The sequence below is a fragment of the Pan troglodytes genome, chromosome 14 (genome assembly GCF_028858775.2).
Source record: "Pan troglodytes isolate AG18354 chromosome 14, NHGRI_mPanTro3-v2.0_pri, whole genome shotgun sequence".
NCBI classification, from domain to species: Eukaryota; Metazoa; Chordata; class Mammalia; order Primates; family Hominidae; genus Pan; species Pan troglodytes.
In genome coordinates this window covers 57,299,862-57,320,436 of record NC_072412.2, presented here as the reverse complement: position 1 = coordinate 57,320,436, position 20,575 = coordinate 57,299,862, and the positions used below count along the sequence as shown (strand labels likewise).

Sequence of the window (20,575 nt, the reverse complement as noted above, 5' to 3'; positions counted from 1 at the left end):
AAATGATAAATCACAGCATTCATTTCAAATCAGTTCAACAAGCATGTATTGAGCCTCTTCTATGTGGAGGAACTGTGCTAGGCTCAGCAGATACAATGAAATAAGACTTACATTCTACCTACCAAAAATGTACAATGATAAGATGATGGATTACTTTTGAGAACAGAAGAGCATGCATGTTATGTTTGGTCGAGCCATTCTCTTACGGGATATGTGACTGCTTCCCCTGTCTGGAGTGCCTGTCTTGCCTTTTATCACCCAAGTAACTTTTTCTCCCTCCAGGAAGCCTTCCCAACACCTTCAATCCAGGTGAAGTTCCAGTCTCTGTGCATATCTCTATTGTTACACAGACCCCACTATATTGAACTTGGTTGGATTATAAGTCTGTCCCCACCGCAGACTTTGGGTTATGTATCTTTGTATTCCAGCACAGCACACAGTGACTGGTATGCAGGAGGTGCTCAGTAAATGTTTACTCAACTGATCTGCTGCATTGAGTGGCAGAGAGAAATAGGAGGACAATAAGCAAGAGGCATCCAGGACAGCCTGGGATGGCGGCTGGTGGGAAGGCTGTGCAAGACATCAGGATCAGAGATGCAGTGGGGAGAGCTGCTGATGGAAACGGCCTCTCCCTTCTGAGGGAATTTTTCCTGCATCTCTCTGCACACAGGGCTTCCTGATGAACTGTATAGTTCTTTCTCCTAACACTTCTGGCAGCAGAGGAAGTCAACCACCTTCAGCTACCCTGCATTCCAGGCAGTGCAGACACATATCTCATACCCCAACCCACACTGGGGGCAGAGCCCAGGGCTTCAATGCTTGTGGTTTTCCAGTGTTTCTATTTTAAATGACAAAAAGCATTTCTTCCATTTCATTTGACTTCATTTCAAGTTAATCCATCTTTCTGGTCCCTTTCAGTGTTTCATTTTATGCTTCTCCCTTCCTTTGACCTCCCTAATATGACCTACAGAATAATTTTTAAATAAAAATGGTTTAATTCTTACAAATAAAGTTTTCTAGTTATTCTTTAGTGGGCACAGGTCTTCTATTAAGGATGATGAAAAAGTTCTGGAATTGGATAGTGGCAATGGCTGTACAACACTGTGAATGTACTTTATGTCACTGACTTGTGCATTACTTGTACACTTAGAAGGTTGAAACGGTAAAGTTCAGGTTACATGTATTTTATCAAAATAAAAAAATCACCAAAATATTTTTAAAATAAAAGTTTTCATAATTATACAATGTATACTACTATATACTCTCATAAATATAACTGTTAGTGGTTGGCTAATATCTCCCACGTATGTATCTTATTTCAACTATTTTTAGATTTTTCTCAACTTTTAAGTATAAATTTTTCTAAGATGAATATTTTTACACATACAATTTTGTTCAGGTTTCCAATTAGTTAGAAGAGAATCCCAAATGTAGAAATGAATCAGAGAGTATAAAGATTTTTAGAAATTTAATATATATTACCAAAATGCTTAGGGAACTAATTTTTTTTGAGACTTTTACCACATACCTTGCAAAAGTGAATGACCACGTGGAGTGTTACAAAATCAGGGTTGGAAACTGCTGGGTCTGTCTTTCCCAGAGTGTGATCTGGTAACTTAGCAGAGGGAGTGTCACACCACACCCTCAAGGGTAATATGTGCAGGCCAACATGAGGCTAAAGGAGACTAAGAGCCTGTTGAATAAAATATCTGACCTTTTGATTGCTGCATTTTGCTCTAGAGTGAAGTGACAAGGGTTTTTGTCAAGCTAAATGCCCTCCATCTCTAGAGTATACCTTCTTCCTGAGATCCATAACTCTTCACCCAGCTGTCTCTTTGCTGCCACCCCAGGGAAGTGTTCAGTTCAAGCACAGTGCTATTCTCTCCTAGACCTGCTCTCCCAGCAGTACTCCAGGTTTCAGGAAATGCCATCACCAGCCAATACATGCTCCAGACAGAAGCCTTGGGAGTCACTGCTACCCCATGCAGTTACCAAATGCGGCTGACCCCTGTTCTCCAAACAGATCTTAAATCTCCTCCACTTGTCTCCACACACACTGCTGTCCCCCAGTCCAAACAAAGTCAGCTTTCCAAGGGACTCCAGCAGTAACCTCCTAAACAGTCTCCCTCCATCCATTCTGTTCCCAGTCAATCTACCACCTACTGCCGCCACAGTGGCTTATTAAAATGCAAACCATGTCACTACTCTGTTTAAACTTCATCACTGGTTTCCCGCCAACCTGAGAATAATGCCTGAAGCTCCTACCACTACTTGTAAGGTCACTTGCCTTTGTGTGGTTGCTAACATTTTCCCACTCTAGGCTGCTGTTCTGCAGGTCTGGAATGTTCCCACCACCTACATAACTCCTTTTTCTCCTTAAGGTGCTATTTAAACACCACTTCTGGCTGGGCACAGTGGCTCATGCCTGTAATCCCAGCACTTTGGGAGGCTGAAGTGGGCGGATCACCTCAAGTCAGGAGTTCAAGACCAGCCTGACCAACATAGTGAAACCCTATCTTTACTAAAAATAAAAAAACTTTGATGGGTGTGGTGGTGTGCATCTGTAATCCCAGCTACTCAGGGGGCTGAGGCAGGAGAATTGCTTGAGCCCAAGAGATGGAGGTTGCAGTGAGCTGAGATCGTGCCACTACACTCCAGCCTGGGTGACAGAGCAAGACTCTGTCTCAAAACAAAAACAAAAACACACTTATTTGGGAAGCCTCCCTTTAATTATCCCCAAGAGGAGTGGACCTTTTATTATTTGCTTCCAAAGAAGCCTCTGTGCACATCAGGGCTCCACGGCACCTGCTACTCATAATGTTTGGATGAATTCTCTGTAACCGCTGGTCTAATGCATGCATTCCATGCTGGCTGGAAGATGGATAAGGGCAAAGATTATGCTTGTTTTATTCACCCACATTTCCTGGCACCATCATATATAGAGAGAGCGGATGACTGACTATGGATGACAATTCACATCTCTTGACCTGCACTTTATATAAACTGGATCTGTGTGAGTCTCCACTGTAAACAAAAATTGAAGTTCTAAACTATATGAACTTGCATCTTTACACTGAACTGTGACTTTCTTAGTTTGTTTAGTTATTCTTGTTATAGTTACACTGTTGCCTTCAATGAGTCCCCTAACAGCTCATGAACAAGTCTGTATTTAATTATTCATTAATTAGTATGCTTTGGCAGATTTACATTCAAGCCCTCCTGTTTCAAATATGCTCATGCTAATAAAATAATTTCTTAGAAATAAAAAAGACTGTATTAACACTATTAATTTCCAATGGTCAAAATATGATTTTTGGCCACGTGCGGTGGCTCATGCCTGTAATCCCAACAGTTTGGGAGGCCGAGGCAGGTAGTTCATTTGAGGTCAGGAGGCTGGCCAACATGGTAAAACCCTGCCTCTACTGAAAATACAAAAATTAGTCGGCCATGGTGGCGGGCACCTGTGGTCCCAGCTACTAGGGAGGCTGAGGCAGGAGAATTGCTTGAACCTGGGAGATGGAGGTTGCAGTGAGCCAAGATCATGCCACTGCACTCCAGCCTGGACGACAGAGCGAGATTCTGTCTCAAAAAAACAAAAAAAAAATTCTCCTCTGTTCAAGTTACTTTACGACTTTTTCATAGAAATACATTCTACTTTCTGCAGAAATAGCAAAGAACTATGATATCTGGCATTTAGCTCCAGAAAGAAAACCAGCAGAGGGAGCATAAGAACATAAAACTAGTTTCCTAAATCCCTAGGGATTAGAAAAATGTTATGCTTTGGCCTTTGGACATGACTACTAGGTCGATTCCCTCATTAACCCACATTTTTGTATGACCTTCTGTACTGTAAGAGAGAATGATGGGGTGAAGGGCTACGACTCTGGACACATACTGAAGACCTGTCTGCTTCTGAGTTTGGATTTGGAGTGATGGGACCTGCAAAGCTGCCCTTTAATGGAACTGGATTAACTTTAGGGTGTTCATTTTGTCCTTACAAAAATCTCTTTCCCAGAACTGAGACTTGCTGTGTTTGGGACCTCCCAGGGCCCAGAACGAGCCTACTACTTAGGAAGAGCTCAACAATATGTCTAAATCACCATGGACTCTCTTAAAGGTCCTCACTCTAGCTTTACAGGAATGAGTTGTGTTGTAGCCACATTAGTGATGGGCAGATACTACTGTTTAGGAACAATAATAAGGTAACCATCTAACCTGCTACATTTGCCTTCCTGTTAGTTAGTGACCTTCCTAGGCCATTGCCTGTTTTTCTCAAATATATTTCTTGATAAAAATAAAGTGAAAATGCTTTAAACTCTTTAAGAAAGATAAGACACAATGCCAAGGTCATATTTCGTATCAGAACAAGCCTGCAAAACACGGGACCTTTGAACCATATGTGGCTGACAAGCGTGCTTAGAAGGTGCTACTGTCTCTTTTCTGACCTGGAGGCAACAATACAAAACTCACACAGCTCCTATCAGCCACCATACAGTGAGTGGGTGAGTGCCTGATTACTTTAGAGTCAAGAAGTCAGGCTGAAAGCCACCTCTGCCTAAAGCAAACCTGGGAACCATCAGGTCCATCACCAGGCCTGCGGAATGCACCTCTGAATCCTACCTTGAATCCATCCATTCCTTGTTTTCCCACTGTCACAGTCCCATCTCAAGGGACAGTTCCCTACTAGCTTTCCAATTCCACTCTCTACTGCCAGACAACCTTTTAAAATCCAATCAGGTTACCTTCTTTGCTTCAAACTCTTTAATGGTCTCTCAGTGACCACTGGATATGCCCAGCATGGTCTCAGTGATGGGAAGTGACTCTTGCTTTCTGGCTGCCCCTCCACCTTGACTTTCCCTCTCCTTCCCTCATACCCAGTGTTCCCACCAAAAAAGAGTGGCAGTTCTCTAGAGAGCCATGCTCTCACACATCTCCTTGCCTTGAACACGCTGGTTTTCTCTGCCTGAGATACTCTTCTCAGTTGTTTTCCATGAACTCAATACTTACACATCCCCAAAGAGCTGAGGTCAGGCAGACTCCTGAGGAGGCCGTCACTAACTGCCTCCACTTCCTTGGAGTGGGCTGCCCTTCTGTGTTCCCAGAAGCGCAAGGTGCTTGCTCCCCACCAGCCCTTGCCACGATGCACTAGAACTGTGCTTTAGCTTTTGTCTCTCTCACTGGGTTGTGAAGAATTTGAGGACAATGACAATTTTACTCTGGGACTGGGAGGAATGGCTGAGATGACAAGGGACAGCACAGAGCGTAAAGAGAAGGGGATCCAGGGAAGATCCTGGGAAACCGCAGACCACAGTGGAGCCTGAGAAAGCCAGCAGCGTCATAGAAGAAAAGCCAAAGGAAGGCCGTTACAGCCAGAAGGAATGGCCACAATGTAAAATGCTGCTGAAAAGTTAAGTACGACAAGGTTTACAACGTGTCCCAGCAGGCCACTGGTCACCTCGGGGACAGCAGTTTCAGTGGCGTAATAACGACAAACCAGATTGCAGGGAGCTGGAAGGCAAATTGGAAGTGAAAAATATGAAGCAGCTGGGAAAATTATATTCTTTTAAGAAACACGGTTGTTTGCTACAACTTGGATGAACCTTGAGGACATTATGCTGAGTGAAATAAGCCAGTCACAAAAGGACAAATACTGCATGATTCCACTCCTATGAGTCACCTAGACTAGTCAAATTCATAGAAACAGAAAGCAGAGTAACAGTTTCCAGGGACTGGGGGGCCGAGGGGGAGGATGGGGAGTTAATGTCCAAGGGAACAGAGTTTCAGTTTCACAAGATGGAAAAGGTTCTGTGATGGATGGTGATGACTGCACAACAGTGTGAATGTAGTTAATGTCATTGAACAGCACATTTAAAAATGGTTAAAATGGTAAATTTTATGTTTTATACATTTTACCACAATTTTTTAAAAAGAAGCATTGCTATTAAGAGAATAAGAAGGAACTTGCTATAAGACATGGGATTGAGAGGGTGTTGCTTTGTTTTTCTACCAGAGGCAAAAAACATAAGCATATTAATAAATTGAGAAGAATGAGTTAGTCAAAAGAGAGATCAAGGCAATCCATTTTGGCGTGGAGACCCTGCAAATAGTCTGGGGCCAGAGGAAAGCAGCTCTCCTGCACTGAGAAGAGAAGAATGGGCTGGAGGAAGGCAGCTCTCCTGCACTGAGAAGAATGGGCTGGAGGAAGGCAGCTCTCCTGCACTGAGAAGAGGAGAAGTGGGGAGAGAAAAAGTTTGTTTGTTGGGGTGAGGGGGATATACAGTGGGCAAGAAATATGTGGTTTTTTTTTTTTTTTAAAGCTTCTATTTGATAGCTTTTGAAGGAAGAGGCAAGGAATGAGATGGCGATGGGGGCTTGGGAAGGATGGTGAAGGTCTCTGTTTAGGGGCCTGGGAGAAGGAGTGAACTGAGGACAGGGAGAGGGATTATTAGGCAACTTCATGAGTCTGCACAGGAAATCGTGAGTGTGCAATGGTAATGATGGTCTAAGCCTCAAGGCAGCGTGACTACTGTAGACCCAGCAGCTGGCTGCACAAGAAGAAAAGGTGGAGAGTTAGTCTGAATCAGACAGGCTTGCCAAGAAGGCAGAATATTTACATTCACAGAACTGAGAACGCTGAGAAGGCGTGGGTGAAGCGATGCACCACTGGGAGGAAAGGTGATGCAGGGGATGAGACGCTGGGAAAATGGAAGGACCGCGGGCTGGAATGCGCCACAAGGGGAAACAGTAAGTGGAATGAAGAAAGGTGTAGGGAATTGGAGGATGAGGAGGCTGAAGTCTGCAGTGACGCACAGAAGTTTAAGACTTCTGAGGTGGGACAGTTCTGGGTCCCCCCCAGAACCCCAGGCCCAGTCTTGGCCAAAGTGTAGGTGAGGGTGTAAGCGGCTAAAAAAGAAATTCAGTCAGGGAAGACCAGGGTCCTATCCATAGGGGATATTTCCATGTGTTCTTCCTCCCAAAGGCATAAATAATTAAGATGATCTTTTATGAATCTTCTTCCTTGGATTCAATTTTCTCCTTACTATATGTTTCTTATTCTAGCATTCCATTTTTTCCCTTTAGGAAGCCCCTAATGATCCAGGTACTATCCAATTTTACATCCTCTTTCCCCTACTTTTTTTCTTATATGACATCTAAACTCAGTATTCTCCTGTTTTACACAAAATCATGGGTTTGTAGCTGGTAGAAAATGGAAAAGCCCTTTAAGAACCATGAAAACTGGCGATGACTCATTTTCTAGGGTCGATAAGTTCTAGAGTCAATAGTACATGTTAAAACTACTAGTAAAAAATTAATCATTATCATCTATCAAGTCTTTCAAAGGCTAAGCATGAATATTTTATATTACCTTGCTTTAATGACCCTGAGCAGAGCAAAAACATAAAGGGGACCTTAGGTTTTAACCTGAAAAGGATATGAAGGAAGGAAAGTTGGAGAGGAACTTGACCTTTTTCACAAAGTCTAGCTACTCATGAAGAGTATATCTGTCTTTTCATTTGACTTGGAAGTGGGAATCTTTCTTGTACACCATCTTCTAACTCCAGGAAGGGCAAGGTCAGACCGAGGCAGCTGTCTTTTTGGCCTTCTGGGGTTTGAGCTGTCCGAGGCTACATGGTCTCAAACAATGCCTCATTAATGTACGCCAACACTGGCTTTCTCTGGTGCAGTATGACAGAGAACCAAATTATCAACATTTTCAAAATAGATTGGTTTCTCTTTTGTTTGGATTATACAGAAAAACGTTTGACGTTATATCTTACTGAACCATTTTGAAATGAGTTAAGCATATCATGTGTATCTTTGCACAAGCATGGATTGTACTTTGCCACTTTCAAAACATATCTGAACATCAGGAGATGCAGCAGGCGATATCTCACTGTGCTATCAGCACATGACGATTTTACTGTTAATCCTACCTGTGTGTCCTCTGAATGTTGTGACCAGGGTGCAGTTTTCTTGCTCCAGTTTGAGGATTGTTACTTGGCCTGAGTGGTCACCAATAAACACATGCCGGGTTTCAACATCAAATCTATCATGAAAGCATTAAGGATTGTTTCTCAAAATTAAATGAGGGAATTTACAATGAAAAAACAGGGCATAAATGTAACAAGAAATACGCAAATCCCATCTGAGGAAAATGTGAAGACAGTGCTGAAAGACACAAAAGTGAACTTAACCAAATGAAGGACATACTGTATTATTGGACAGTAAGACTTAAAACTTAAAGATGTCACTTCTTGCTCCTAAATTAATAAAATAAATCTATATATTTAAAAAATATCAACACATGTTGTTTTCTATAGCCAGAAGTGTTCATATGGAAAAATAAATAAGCAAAAAGAGCCAAGAATACTCTGAAAATAAGAACAATATGGTATGTGATAGGGAGGTTAGCCCTACCAGATATTAAAAAATGTTATAAAGTTTCTTTAATTAAAAGTGTAGTATTGGTGCATAAATAGACTAACAGAACAGAATACAAAGTCGAGAAATAAACCCAAAAGCACAATGAAATTTAGTAAATGTCTGATGAAGGTAGCTTTTCAAATGAATAAGGAAAAGATGAATTTAAAAAAATGATGTTGGCACAAACTGGATAGCCATTTGGAAAAAGAAAATAGAATCTGTATTTCACAATGTATACTGGGACAGATTCCAAATGAATTAGGGATCTAAATGTAGAAAATGAAAACATAAGCTTTAGATAGGAAAGTTTCTTTGTAACCTTGGAGTGGGAAAAGCTATGACTCAAAAACACAACAAATATTATGAGCAAAGCCAAAAGATAAACTGGAAAAAAATATTTGCAACTTATGTCACAAAGGGCCCAAATCTCTAATATAAAAAGAGCAATCAAGAAGAAAAGGATCCCAAACCTAATAGAAAAATGGGCAAAATTTGAATGGAACTATTAATAGATAGTTCAAGAAGAAATCAAAATGGTGCTGTGCAAAAAGAGTTAACACAGCAGCTCTGACTGTGATCCTCTGAAAGTCGGCTTACGAAGTTGGCATAGTGTCTGGGAATTTGGATTTTGGGAAGGTTCCCACCATTAACTGATAAGAGTGGCTCACTGTGCCTTAACTGTTCAAACAATGTGGCTTACACTGAATACCTGCTTTCCTTCTGGGAATCTGGAATTTTTGAATGTCCCAGGTAGATCTGCCTACATGACCAGTAAAAGCCCTAGGCATGGAGTCTCTAACAAGCTTCTCTGGTTGACAAAGCCTAGCAACCCTATTTCTAAAGATCCACCCAGAGACACACAGGCAAAAATACAGAATGACACATGCCCAAGGCTAGTCACTCCATGTTATTTTAATAGCTAAAGTTTGAAAATAACCCAAACGTCTATCAATAAGGGACTTACTGAATTAACTATGCTACATCCACACAATAGAATATTATGCAGCTGGGGTAAAAATGGAGATCTTTATACACAGACACCAGGATATATTATCAAGTGTGTGGAGGGGGCAGCCAACGCATATGAGAGTTTATAAGCTATACTACCTTTGTGTAAGAAACAGAGAGAAATACAAATGTGTATGTATGTGTGTGCATGTGCATGTATGCACTCATATTTAGAAAGGGAAGCACTAGAGGGATTAAGATCTAACAAAAGTGGCAAGGTCAGGGGACAGTGATGGCAGTGAGACTTCTCCCTTGTCATAGTTCCTATTTTAGAATTTTGTAAAATCTTTACATATTAAAAGGTACAAAAATTTGTGGCCAGGCACAGTGGCTCATGCCTGTAATCCCAGCACTTTGGGAGGCCAAGGAGGGAGGATCACTTGAGCCTGGGCAACAAAGTGAGACCTCATCTCTACAAAAACTAAAATAATTAGTTGAGCATGGTGGCACATGCCTGTGGTTCCAGCTACATGGGAGGCTGACACAGGAGGATTGCTTGAGTCCAGGAAATTGAAGCTGCAGTGAGCCATGTTCAAGCTGCTGCACTCCAGCCTGGGTGACACAGTGAGACCCTGTCTTAAAAAAAAAAAAAAAATTGTGTATATATAGATATATATACACACACACACACATATGTATATACATACACATATATATCTCAAAAAATCCCCCAAATTGAAAACAAAGTAAAATGAATGAACCTATCAAATTGGTGACATAATCACATAATTAGAACGATTTCGAGTGCCTTTAAAACACAACATTTTCAATGTTTCAATGTCTCACTTTGTTGCCCAGGCTTGTCTCAAACTCCTAGGCTCAAGTGATCCTTCCACCTTGGCCTCCCAAAATGCTGGGATTACAGGTGTGAGCCACCATGCCTGAGCAAAAATTTTATGTATTTTTAATATGTAAAAATATTACAGGATTCCAAATGGGAACTATGACAAGGGGGAAGTCTCGCCCCCATCACTGGTAGAATATATTCTAAGGACAAAGAGAGTTGCAAAGAAATCTAAAATCTCATTCAGTAGTCTTATTGTTATTTAGTATTGCTCATTATTTTGGAACCATTTAAATAAACCGTAGGATAAACCAAATGAGGAACTATGCCAATGTTTTAACAACCAAGATTTTCAGCCGAAGATAAAAGAATCAAGTGCAAAAACCAAAAAGTAAAAATCCCATAATGTTAAATTTGAATAAGAAATATTATATGAACTTATGATTTATTCTCTTTTAAAAAATACACACACATTTATATATACTTCTTAGCTATCTCTGAATATTGTTCCTCACTAAAAAAATGGCTGATTCCAGGATTGGGACAGGAAAAGTACAAGATGAACTTGAGACATGTTGAGTCAGAAGGCAAGGAAGCTACCGAAGGCTAAGTGGGCTTATTTCAGACACAGTGATAAGGGATGAACTGGTAGAGCACAGAGGCTATTTAGAGCAGTGAAACTATTCCATATGACGCTACAATGGCAGATACATGTCTTTATATACTTGTCCAAATCCATAGAATGTACAACACCAAGAGTGAACCCTAAACTATGGACTTCAGGTGATAGTGACGTGCCAATGTAGGTTCACTGATTGTTAACAAGCATACCACTCTGGTGGGGGATGCTGGTAATGGGGAGGCCATGCATGTGGAGGTCATGAGGTGCACAGGCAATCTCTATACTTTCTGCTCAATTTTGCTGTGCACCCAAAATTGCTCTAAAAAATAATCTTTAAAAAATAAAAATTGGGCTGGGTGCGATGGCTCACGCCTGTAATCCCAGCACTCTGGGAGGCCGAGGCGGGCGGATCACGAGGTCAGGAGTTCGAGACCAGCCTGGCCAACATAGTGAAACCCTGTCTCTACTAAAAATACAAAAAATTAGCTGGGCGCGGTGGTCAGTGCCTGTAATTTCAGCTACCCAGGAGGCTGAGGCAGGAGAATCGCTTGAATCCAGGAGGCAGAGGTTGCAGTGAGCTGAGATAGTGCCATTGCACTCCAGCCTGGATGGCAAGAGTGAAACGCCATCTCAAAAAAAAAAAAAAAAAAAAAAAAGTTAAAAAAGACATTGGAGCCCATTTAATGGAGTTATTACTGGCCAAAAATAGGATAATTTGAACATAAAATAAAAAGATGGCAGTTTATTGATATATACTGAACATATTACTATTTAAAAACAACCAACCAACCTAAGATTTCATAATAGTGCTCAAAAAGAAAAAAAAAGATTCCTGTTATAGGTGAGCAGGGCACCAAATCTGTACTCTGAAAATCAGGAACTAAAAAGACAGATATAAGAATTTATCTTGCTTTTCCTATAATAATTGTATTTCAGGGTAACCAAATAGCCCTAGCTAATGAGGCAGGGGAAGTTATCCTTTAGGATTCCAACAAATACATGGGAAAAATATGATAGGATTAGAAAATCACCATTTTGCAACCTTAACGAAAAAGTGTTCAGGCAAAGCTCAGCAACGGATGAAACTATTAAAAGGCTGGTATGGAGTACGGCACTGCAGGGATCTGGCTGTCACCACCCGAACTGCCAATCAATCTCAGCATAACTGAAAGGGCGACAATCCAATGCCATGTGCCTTATAATGGGAAGCTCTATGAAGCACACTTGGTGAGAACCAAATGCTCTCACTAAAAGGCTGAATCTGAATGAAATCAAGATTATAGGGGCAGTTTTTCAGTTTACTGAAAATATGTGAGGAGGGTAGGTAAAGGAGCAAGTTAAATGACATCAATTTAGAATATGGGACTGTGTGCAGGAGAACTGATTCAGTACCTTCAACAAGGCGGTGGCATTAAAAGTGAAGGGGGCACTGCTCTGGATGAAGAAAGATTTAGAAGACGTGACAACCACATGCAATGTGTGGATCTTGTCTAGATCGAATTTCAAACAAACCCACTGCACAAAAGCCATTTTCAAAATAAGCAGTGAAATCTGAAATTCAACAATATCAAGGAGATCAAAGAGTGATTGTTAATTTTTAGATGTAACAATAGCATTGTGATTACTGAAAAAGTAACCCATATATTTTCAATGAAGTATATAAGGATAAAATGATATAAGGTCTAGAATTTGCTTTAAAATACTCCAGCAAAAATTGAGAGAAAGCAAAAAGGGATAGAAGAATCAACAGTGGATGTGAATGACTGGCATTAAGTATGATAGGAAGAAATCGACATAATCTTAACAGCTTTTCAGAACTCTTTACCTGAACAGAAATAAATCTAAGAGATTACATTAGGTGGGAAACATTCCACTACACAGAGTGACATTGTGGAAATATCTCTGACATGAACAAAATCCTAAAATAGAATATTTGAATTATTTTTGTGAAAACAGGAAAAATATTATCAAAACATGGTCAAATAACAAGACACTGACAAATGACGCTGGATAAAGTATTCACAAATTTAAAGACTAACAAGTGAAGTGGGGAAGGAACACATTTCTATTTACTATCATTTACCTGCCATGGAGTCTTTGGGAAATAACCTCATTCTGCTGTACCCAGTTGTGCAGAGGGCTGGCTGAAAAATTATAATCCCCCAATTCTAATCCTGGTTCTGCCGGCTAACAGTTACGTGACCTTGAGCAAGTCACCTACTCCCTGAGCCTTGGTTTCTACACTGTGAAAACAGAGAATTAGGTCTTTTGTTTTTACTTCACATTATTGTTTTGACAGTGAACAAAGTAATGTGTAAAAGACTGAAAATCTAAGACATTTTCAGGGCCTGCAAATCTGAGATTTTTTTCTTTTCCCTTTTCCTTTTCTCTCCTTCTTATTATTGTCATTCTTGTTGTTCCTATTACAGGTCATTTATATTTGAAGCTTCAGATCTTCAGTCAAAACAATCAAAGAATTTGAAGTTATTCATAAATTGATAATTCAATTTATGAACCAGTCTCTTTGTCTTCCTTTACTTTTCTACTTGAATTTTGGTTATTTTCATTGCATATTTACTTCTCCACTAAGACGCCTGAAAGAAGAGGAATAAAGGCTGAATTCAATCTGATTTAGTCTGTCACTTGTTGCCTTGGCTGAATGACTGTTTGAGGTGGAGATAGAAGAGAATGAGTTCATCTGTGGAGGTCTCTTATCTACCATTAGCTGTCTACTATGAAGATAAATAGGGTTAATGATATTATTCATAATCTTTTATGTTGATTCATAAAATCTTCCTCCTCCCTTCATCACTAAAACAAACAAACAACAAACAACGATGAAACCAAAACCCCTGTAAGTGTGGAGGGTGACAAAAAGAAGGAACAGAGAAGGGTGGGGGGTGGGAGGTTCTCAGAAGGAAATGTTTTTAAAAGCTAAATTTAAATGTGAACCCTAATACTGTATGGCTTGCCTATTAACAATCTATCAGCCAGCTCCCAGAAAAAACTTCCAGCCTTAGAAAAGTCACGTGGTTCTTGGCTGAGACCCTCTGGCAAAAGCACAGAGCTGTCATGCCATCAGTGTTTAGCAATGGAAAAATACTCAAGAGGAAAGGTTGGAACTATGGCTCCAAAATCATAGTTGGCAAGGCAGAGCTGGCAGAGGTCAGGGAATCTTCTGGGAGGGCCTGTCTGTAGTACTGCAGCTCTCTACCACCTGAACAGTGAGGCTGGCTGGATGGAACTGAAACCAGAGGCTCTCACACACACAGGCTTCTGATACCCAATCATACGACTTTCTGCTTGGTAAACCACATGGTGTGGCAAAAGGGAATAGTCACAAAATGAGGATGACTCCTGGAGATGCCCGAAGGGAGGAGCTGTGGTGGTTATAATCCTACATCAAAGACAACAGTCAGGGCAAATTGGACATTGTCCATTTGTTTTTTATTTTCAAATAGTTTAAAAAGTTAGCTTCCTGAGGCAAGATCTGTATTTTTTTTTCCATACTCCTTGGGCTTGGCTAAGTGATACAGAAACCAGCATAAGACCAAATTATATTGATGCCATTAGTTCCTTCTTGAAGGAGCAATGCAGTATAATGGGAAAAAAACAGGAGTCCAAGGCAGAAGGCCTGGGTTCTTGTGAGGATTTTCCTACTTACTAGCTGGGTGGCCTCAGATAAGACATAGGACCCTTTCTGGGCTTCAGCCAGCTCATCTGTAAAATGAGGGTAGTGTAGACTGAATTCTAAAAAAGTATTTAATTGACAAAGATTGTATATATTCAAAATGTTGAATGTGATGATGTGATATACATACACACTGTGTAATAATCATCATGGTCAAATTAATTAACACATCCATCACCACGCATAGTGACAGTGTGTGTGTTTGTGTGTGTGTGTGAAATAGAGAGAGAGAGAGAGAGAGAGAAGACAGAATGATTATGTCTCCCCAAAATTCATATGTCAAAACCTAATTCCCAGTGTGATGTTGTTTGTAGATGAATCCTCATGAATGGGATTAGTGCCCTTACAAAAAAAAAAGGCCACAGAGAGCTCCTCTGCCCTTTCACCATGTGAGGACACAGTGAGATGTTGTCTACGAAGCAGGAAGCAAGCGCCCTCACCAGACACTGAATCTGCTGGTGCCTTGATCTTAGAATTCCCAGCCTCCAGAATTGTAAGCAATAAATTTCTGTTGTTTAAAGGACACCCAGTTTACAGCAATTTATTATAGCAGCCCGAATGGATAAAGACAGAGGGTTGAACTAGGTGATCTCTAAGTGCTAACACTAAGTGCTTCCAGCTCTAACACTATAAGAAGTCATTTATGTATTGGCAAGAGAGTTCACATATTTCAACTTAAGTATTATGCTCATCTGAATTGGCTTTTAAAAAGTAAAGTTTGGAGTTTCTTTTATTAACAAGTAATACTACCCTCTCAAAGATGAGCTGATCCTGCCTGCCATTCCTTATCATCCTTGCCTTTGGTCTTCTTGGCAACTTGCTACTTTTACAACTTTCCACAATGGTCATTCTAAGTTTCTTCACCTTGCTCTTCCAGTGAGAAAAATAAGAGTGATATTAGCATATATATACACAAAAATATACCTTTGAATGCCGCACAGTTTCAAAGAAACTGCAATGTACTTTGTCAGATGTTGTAAATCACTGAATAGGCATTTTATAAATATGGAGATGAAATTAGAAAGCAGGACTTACTGTTTCTTCCTGCTTTTGCTGACAAGTGACCTGTTTCTACCTACTTCTCAATTTGTCAGAAGATAAAAAGACCATATGCTTTTTAAACTAAGAACCCAGGGTCCTTTACTCCTTACAATGGTACCTGCATCCACACATGCTACACACTAGTCAATACTGTGCTTGCCGGAGCCTAGTCGGGCAGCTGGGAGCATTACCCAGCATCAGCAAGGATTCACCATGAGCATGAGGACCCTGGCAATTAGGGGGACAAAAATATCCCTCTATATAATCTGAAAGTGTCTCATTCCTGGAACAAAGCTTTTAACATTACCATGTAGATACCAGCTCACCCACTCTGGTCCTGGCATGGTAACCTCTCAATAACTATTTAAAACTGAACAGGATTCCTATAGTTCTTCTCCCAGACACCAATGGGAATGTTCACAACTTTGGTATCTATGTGTAAATTACTTCTGTACAAAGAGCAAAGATTACATTTTGGTGATGATTTCATCTTCATGTACCATAATTATTTCTGACAGCTGAGGTTCATGAATCTGCACTGTGTTCTGTCTAGATGTCACACCTCATGTTACAGTAGGCTCACAAATGGCTCAGCAGTCTATTATTTCAGGTCAAGTGACTGCACTTCACTCTACTTACATGGGAACTCAATGATTTGTGCCTCAGGAAATTCTATGAGCATTGTAATCCACACTGGGCAACTGTCATTAACAAAACTTTCAAGCTGCACATACCCCAAAATTTCATGAATCAAAGAGGTCAACAGTTAAGTTCCCACTAAGAGATTTTTGTCCAGCAAAGGATACTGCAGGCCTGAGGCCACAGCACTGGTCCGATAACCTCCCAGGCGCTGCCCACTCTCAGAGCAGTGCCAGGCAAATTGCTTGTCCTGTCCTGTGCTCAGCACCCACTCCAGCTCCAGGACAAACAGGATCATCGTCACTCTGCTCTGATGCGCTGAAAACCAAGAGAAAAGAAAACCTATAAAGCATCCTAAGGAGGTTGGAAGAACATGGCCCACAGAGATGCACCATTCTCTTCTCCCCATCCCAGAATAAGCTGAACAGCAGAACCATTTTAAGGACAAGGTAGAACAGTGGTTCTCGTGGGGGGTGGGGGTATTCCCCTTTAGACAGGCGTGTCTAAGTGTTTTGGGTGATTAAAAAAAAACTATCCGTCTCTTCCCAATGTTCCCCCTCCTGCCCCATTTGTGCCAACCCAAGGATTACTGCCACACATAGCTCCTGTAACCAAAGGGCCTGGGCCACCTCCCTCAGACACGCTAGGGCTGCTGGACTGGAGAGAGCCACATCCAGTGTGACCACAAAACACATTAGGAGTGATGTTCATATAATATCACTACCGTCAGTTTATGTGCACTTACAAAAAAACTGGAGCATACTGTTAATCTTTTAATGAAGTCTGTCTTATAAAGCCATACAAAAGTTCTAGATGAACACTTTCTTTCAGAAATTAAATGCATGGAAAGGAGGACAGAATTATTCCTAAGAACCATATAGAAGAAAGTGAAGTATCCCTTATGTTACAGTGTGTGTGTGTGTGTATGAATGATAATAAGAGCAAATTTCCTAGAGTTGTTAATAAACAAGAGCAATATGATCACAGTTATCACATCACACAATTCCAGAATTAGAAGAGGCTATTCATATCAGTTAACCCATCTCCCTATTTTACATATGGACAAAGTGAGGCACAATGAGGTGGAGTAGTTTGGCTGAGGTCTTACAGCTTCTCAGTTACCAAATGAAATCAGGTGGAAGGATTTTTGCCTTCTTATTTTATATTCCAGGCAGTAAAGTGGAGGGCATCTGCAGTCACTGAACACAGCTGACTGGAATGAACAAAGACTGACATCCTGCAACCTGGATCTCACCGGGCCCTGCTCCCAAGGGCTGGCAGTCTGATGGGGCATGAACACACTCATCATGACTGTGGTGAGGTCACAGAGAAGACACTGGTTTCACATTTTGATCATGAAAACAGAGTTAGACAGTATGGATGGACAAATGCGGCTCTGCTGACAATAATAATACCATCTGCCAATTTCTGAATGTCTAACAAGTGCCAGGCACTTAAATACATTCTCTAGCTTAATCATTGTAATGACCCTGCAAAGTGGATGATTTCATCATTTTACAACAAATACAACCTTAGCAAGATGGCCCTTTGGGATTGCTACCATACAATACAGTCAGAACCAGCATGAACAGCCACAGGGCAGTCATTCAACAAATGCTTGATGCTTTAAGAGCTGGTATTTGAAGCTTGGAGAATCTAAGGGAATAGGGAAGCAGTGACACTGTGATGTCTCTACAATACACAACTGCTTTCGGAGTACCAGTCACCATCAAGATCAAAACACAGGCTTTAACTAAAAGATGTGACTTCTTGGAGAAACTCGTGAAGATCTTTTTATGTCTCTATCATCAAATGTTCAATTCAAGTTCTATCAGTGATGGAATAAAAAGTGAACTCTCTAATGAGTTCAAGTATACTCAAGTCTATTTCAAGCAGAAAGTGGCCCCTAACACCTCACCCCTCTTTTTACTGAGGGGGCCTTTAGCCTTCTATCTACCATATTCGAGTCCAAGGGGATGACAGCAGCCCTAGATGATAAGGGGCTTTAGCCCTCTGAGCAGCCTTCCTGTGCCAGAGGAGGCAGAGGCTAGAAATGTTAAGTGGCTTGCTCAAAGCTACAAAACCAATGAATGACAAAGAATCAAAACCCTATTCTCCCTGATGTCAAAGTTGGTTCTCTCTCTCAGTGTCAGGCTACCTATGACTACCAGAAAACAAAAACAAACAAAAAAACCCCCAAAACTCAGATCACATACTTCTGTTTAAGGTGAAAAAGATTCTTTTATTGAAAAAAAATTTCAAAGATACATAACTTATCACTAAGCTTCAGAAATTCATAAGAAAAAACATGGGTTTGATGTCTGGCTATACTTCTTTAACAGGAGTGGTGAGGGGGACATCTTTCTTGCCTTGATCCTGATCTTAGAGGGAAAGCATCTCTTTTCTCACCATTAAGGATGATGTTAGCTGCAGGGTTTCCATAGATATTTCTTTATTGAAGAAGCTCCCCTCTAGTCCTAGTTTGCTGGGAATATTTTGTAATGAACTGGATTTTACCAAATGCTTTCCCACATTAATTAATACAATAACATGATTTTTCTTCTTTAACCTGTTGACGTAATGGATTACATTGATTTTTGAATGCTGAACCTGCTTTGCCTATCTGGAATAAATCCCACTAGGTCATGCTGTGTAATTCTTTTTAATATATGGTTGGGGTCAATTTGCTAGTTTTTTTTTTTCATGAGAGATATTGGTCTGCAGTTTTCTTTCTTGTAATGCCTTTGGTTTTGGGATCACTTGTTGATTTTTAAAATTTTGTATTGAGATAAAATTCACATAACACAAAATTCACCACTTTAAACATTTTATAGTGTATAATTCACTGTTTATTAGTTACTCACAATGTTGTGCATCATCACTATTATCTATTTCCAGAACATTTCCATCATCCCAAAATGAAACTCTATATTCCCAACTCTCACTTCCCTCATCCTTGGAAAACACTAATCTATTATCTTTCTCTGTGAATTCTCTCCTATTCCTGACACTTCATATAAATGTAATCACACAATACATGGCCTTTTGTGTGCAGCTTTTTTCTCTTAGCATAAGTTTCCAAGGTTCAACCATTTTGTAGCATGTACTTCATTACTAAATGGCTAAATAACTCACTGTATATATATATCACATTTTGTTTATCCATTCATCACTGATGGACATTGAGGTTATTTCCATTTTTTTGGCCATTATGAATAACGTTGTTATGAAGAGGTACGTATGAGTTTTTGTGTGAATACTGTCATGCTCCACATAACGATGCTTCAGTCAGTGATGGAAACTGTGGCACCATAAGATTATAATGGGGCTGAAAGGGCGTGGCTGTTCTAGCACAATGCATTACTCACCTGTCTGTGGTGATGCTGGTGAAAACAAACCCACTGTGCTGCCAGTCATTTAAAGTACAGCACCTACAATAATGTTACTTGATAATGATACTAAATGACCCATGTTACTGGTTTATGTATTTACTATACTATGCTTTTAAAATCAGTATTTTAGAGTGTACTCCTTCTATTTATATATATATTTTAAAATGTTAACTGTAAACTGTAAAACAGCCTCATGCAGGTCCTGCAGGAAGTATCCAGAAGAAGGCATTGTTATGATAGGAGGTGACAGCTCCATGGGTGTTATGGCCCCTGAAGACCTTCCAGTGGGACGAGCTGTGGAGATGGAAGACAGTGATACTGATGATCCTGACCCTAAGTAGGCCTAGGCTAATGCGTGTGTTTGTGTCTTAGTTTTTAACAAAAATGTTTAAAAAGTAAAACAAAAATATTAAAAATTTAAAAAACCAAAAAACCTAGAGAATAAAGGTATGAAGAAAAAATATTTTGTACAGTTGTGTTTTAAGCTGTTATTACAAAAAAGTTGAAAAGCTGAAAAAATTAAAAAGTTTATAAAGTAAAAATAGAGTACACTAGGTTTATTATTGAAAAAATATTTTTAATAGCCTAAGTGTATAGTGTTTATGAAGTCTACAGTAGTGTACAGTAATGTCCAAGGCCTTCACATTCACTCACTACTCACTCACTGACTCACCCAGAGCAATTTCCAGTTCTGCAAGCTCCATTCATGGTAAGTGCCCTATCCAGGCATACCATAACATTTTTTAAATCTTTTGCAGCAAATTTTTACTGTACCTTTTCTATTTTTAGATATGTTTATTGTAACAAATACCATTGTGCTACAACTGCTTACAGTATTCATAACAGTAACATACTGTACAGGTGTGCAAGCCTAGGGAGCAACAGGCTATACCCTCTAGCCCAGGCATGTAGTAAGCAATCCCATCTAGGTGTGTAAGTACATTCTCTCACGTTCACACAACACTGAAATCACC

General features: G+C 40.2%; 1 protein-coding gene across 6 annotated transcripts in view; it reads right to left on the bottom strand.

Annotated features, from left to right (window-relative positions):
- The window catches only part of WDFY2 (WD repeat and FYVE domain containing 2), a 180,587-nt gene that overhangs the window by 31,037 nt on the left and 128,975 nt on the right, over positions 1–20,575 (bottom strand). For 5 of the 6 annotated variants that reach the window (XM_054664800.2, XM_063791867.1, XM_063791868.1 and 2 more), the window contains 2 exon segments: positions 16,377–16,527; positions 7,935–8,047 (listed from right to left, as the gene is read on the bottom strand). The exons of the other annotated variant lie outside the window; for it this stretch is intronic. In XM_054664800.2, the coding sequence (XP_054520775.1) occupies positions 7,935–8,047; positions 16,377–16,527 (264 nt within the window). 6 annotated transcript variants of the gene reach the window in all.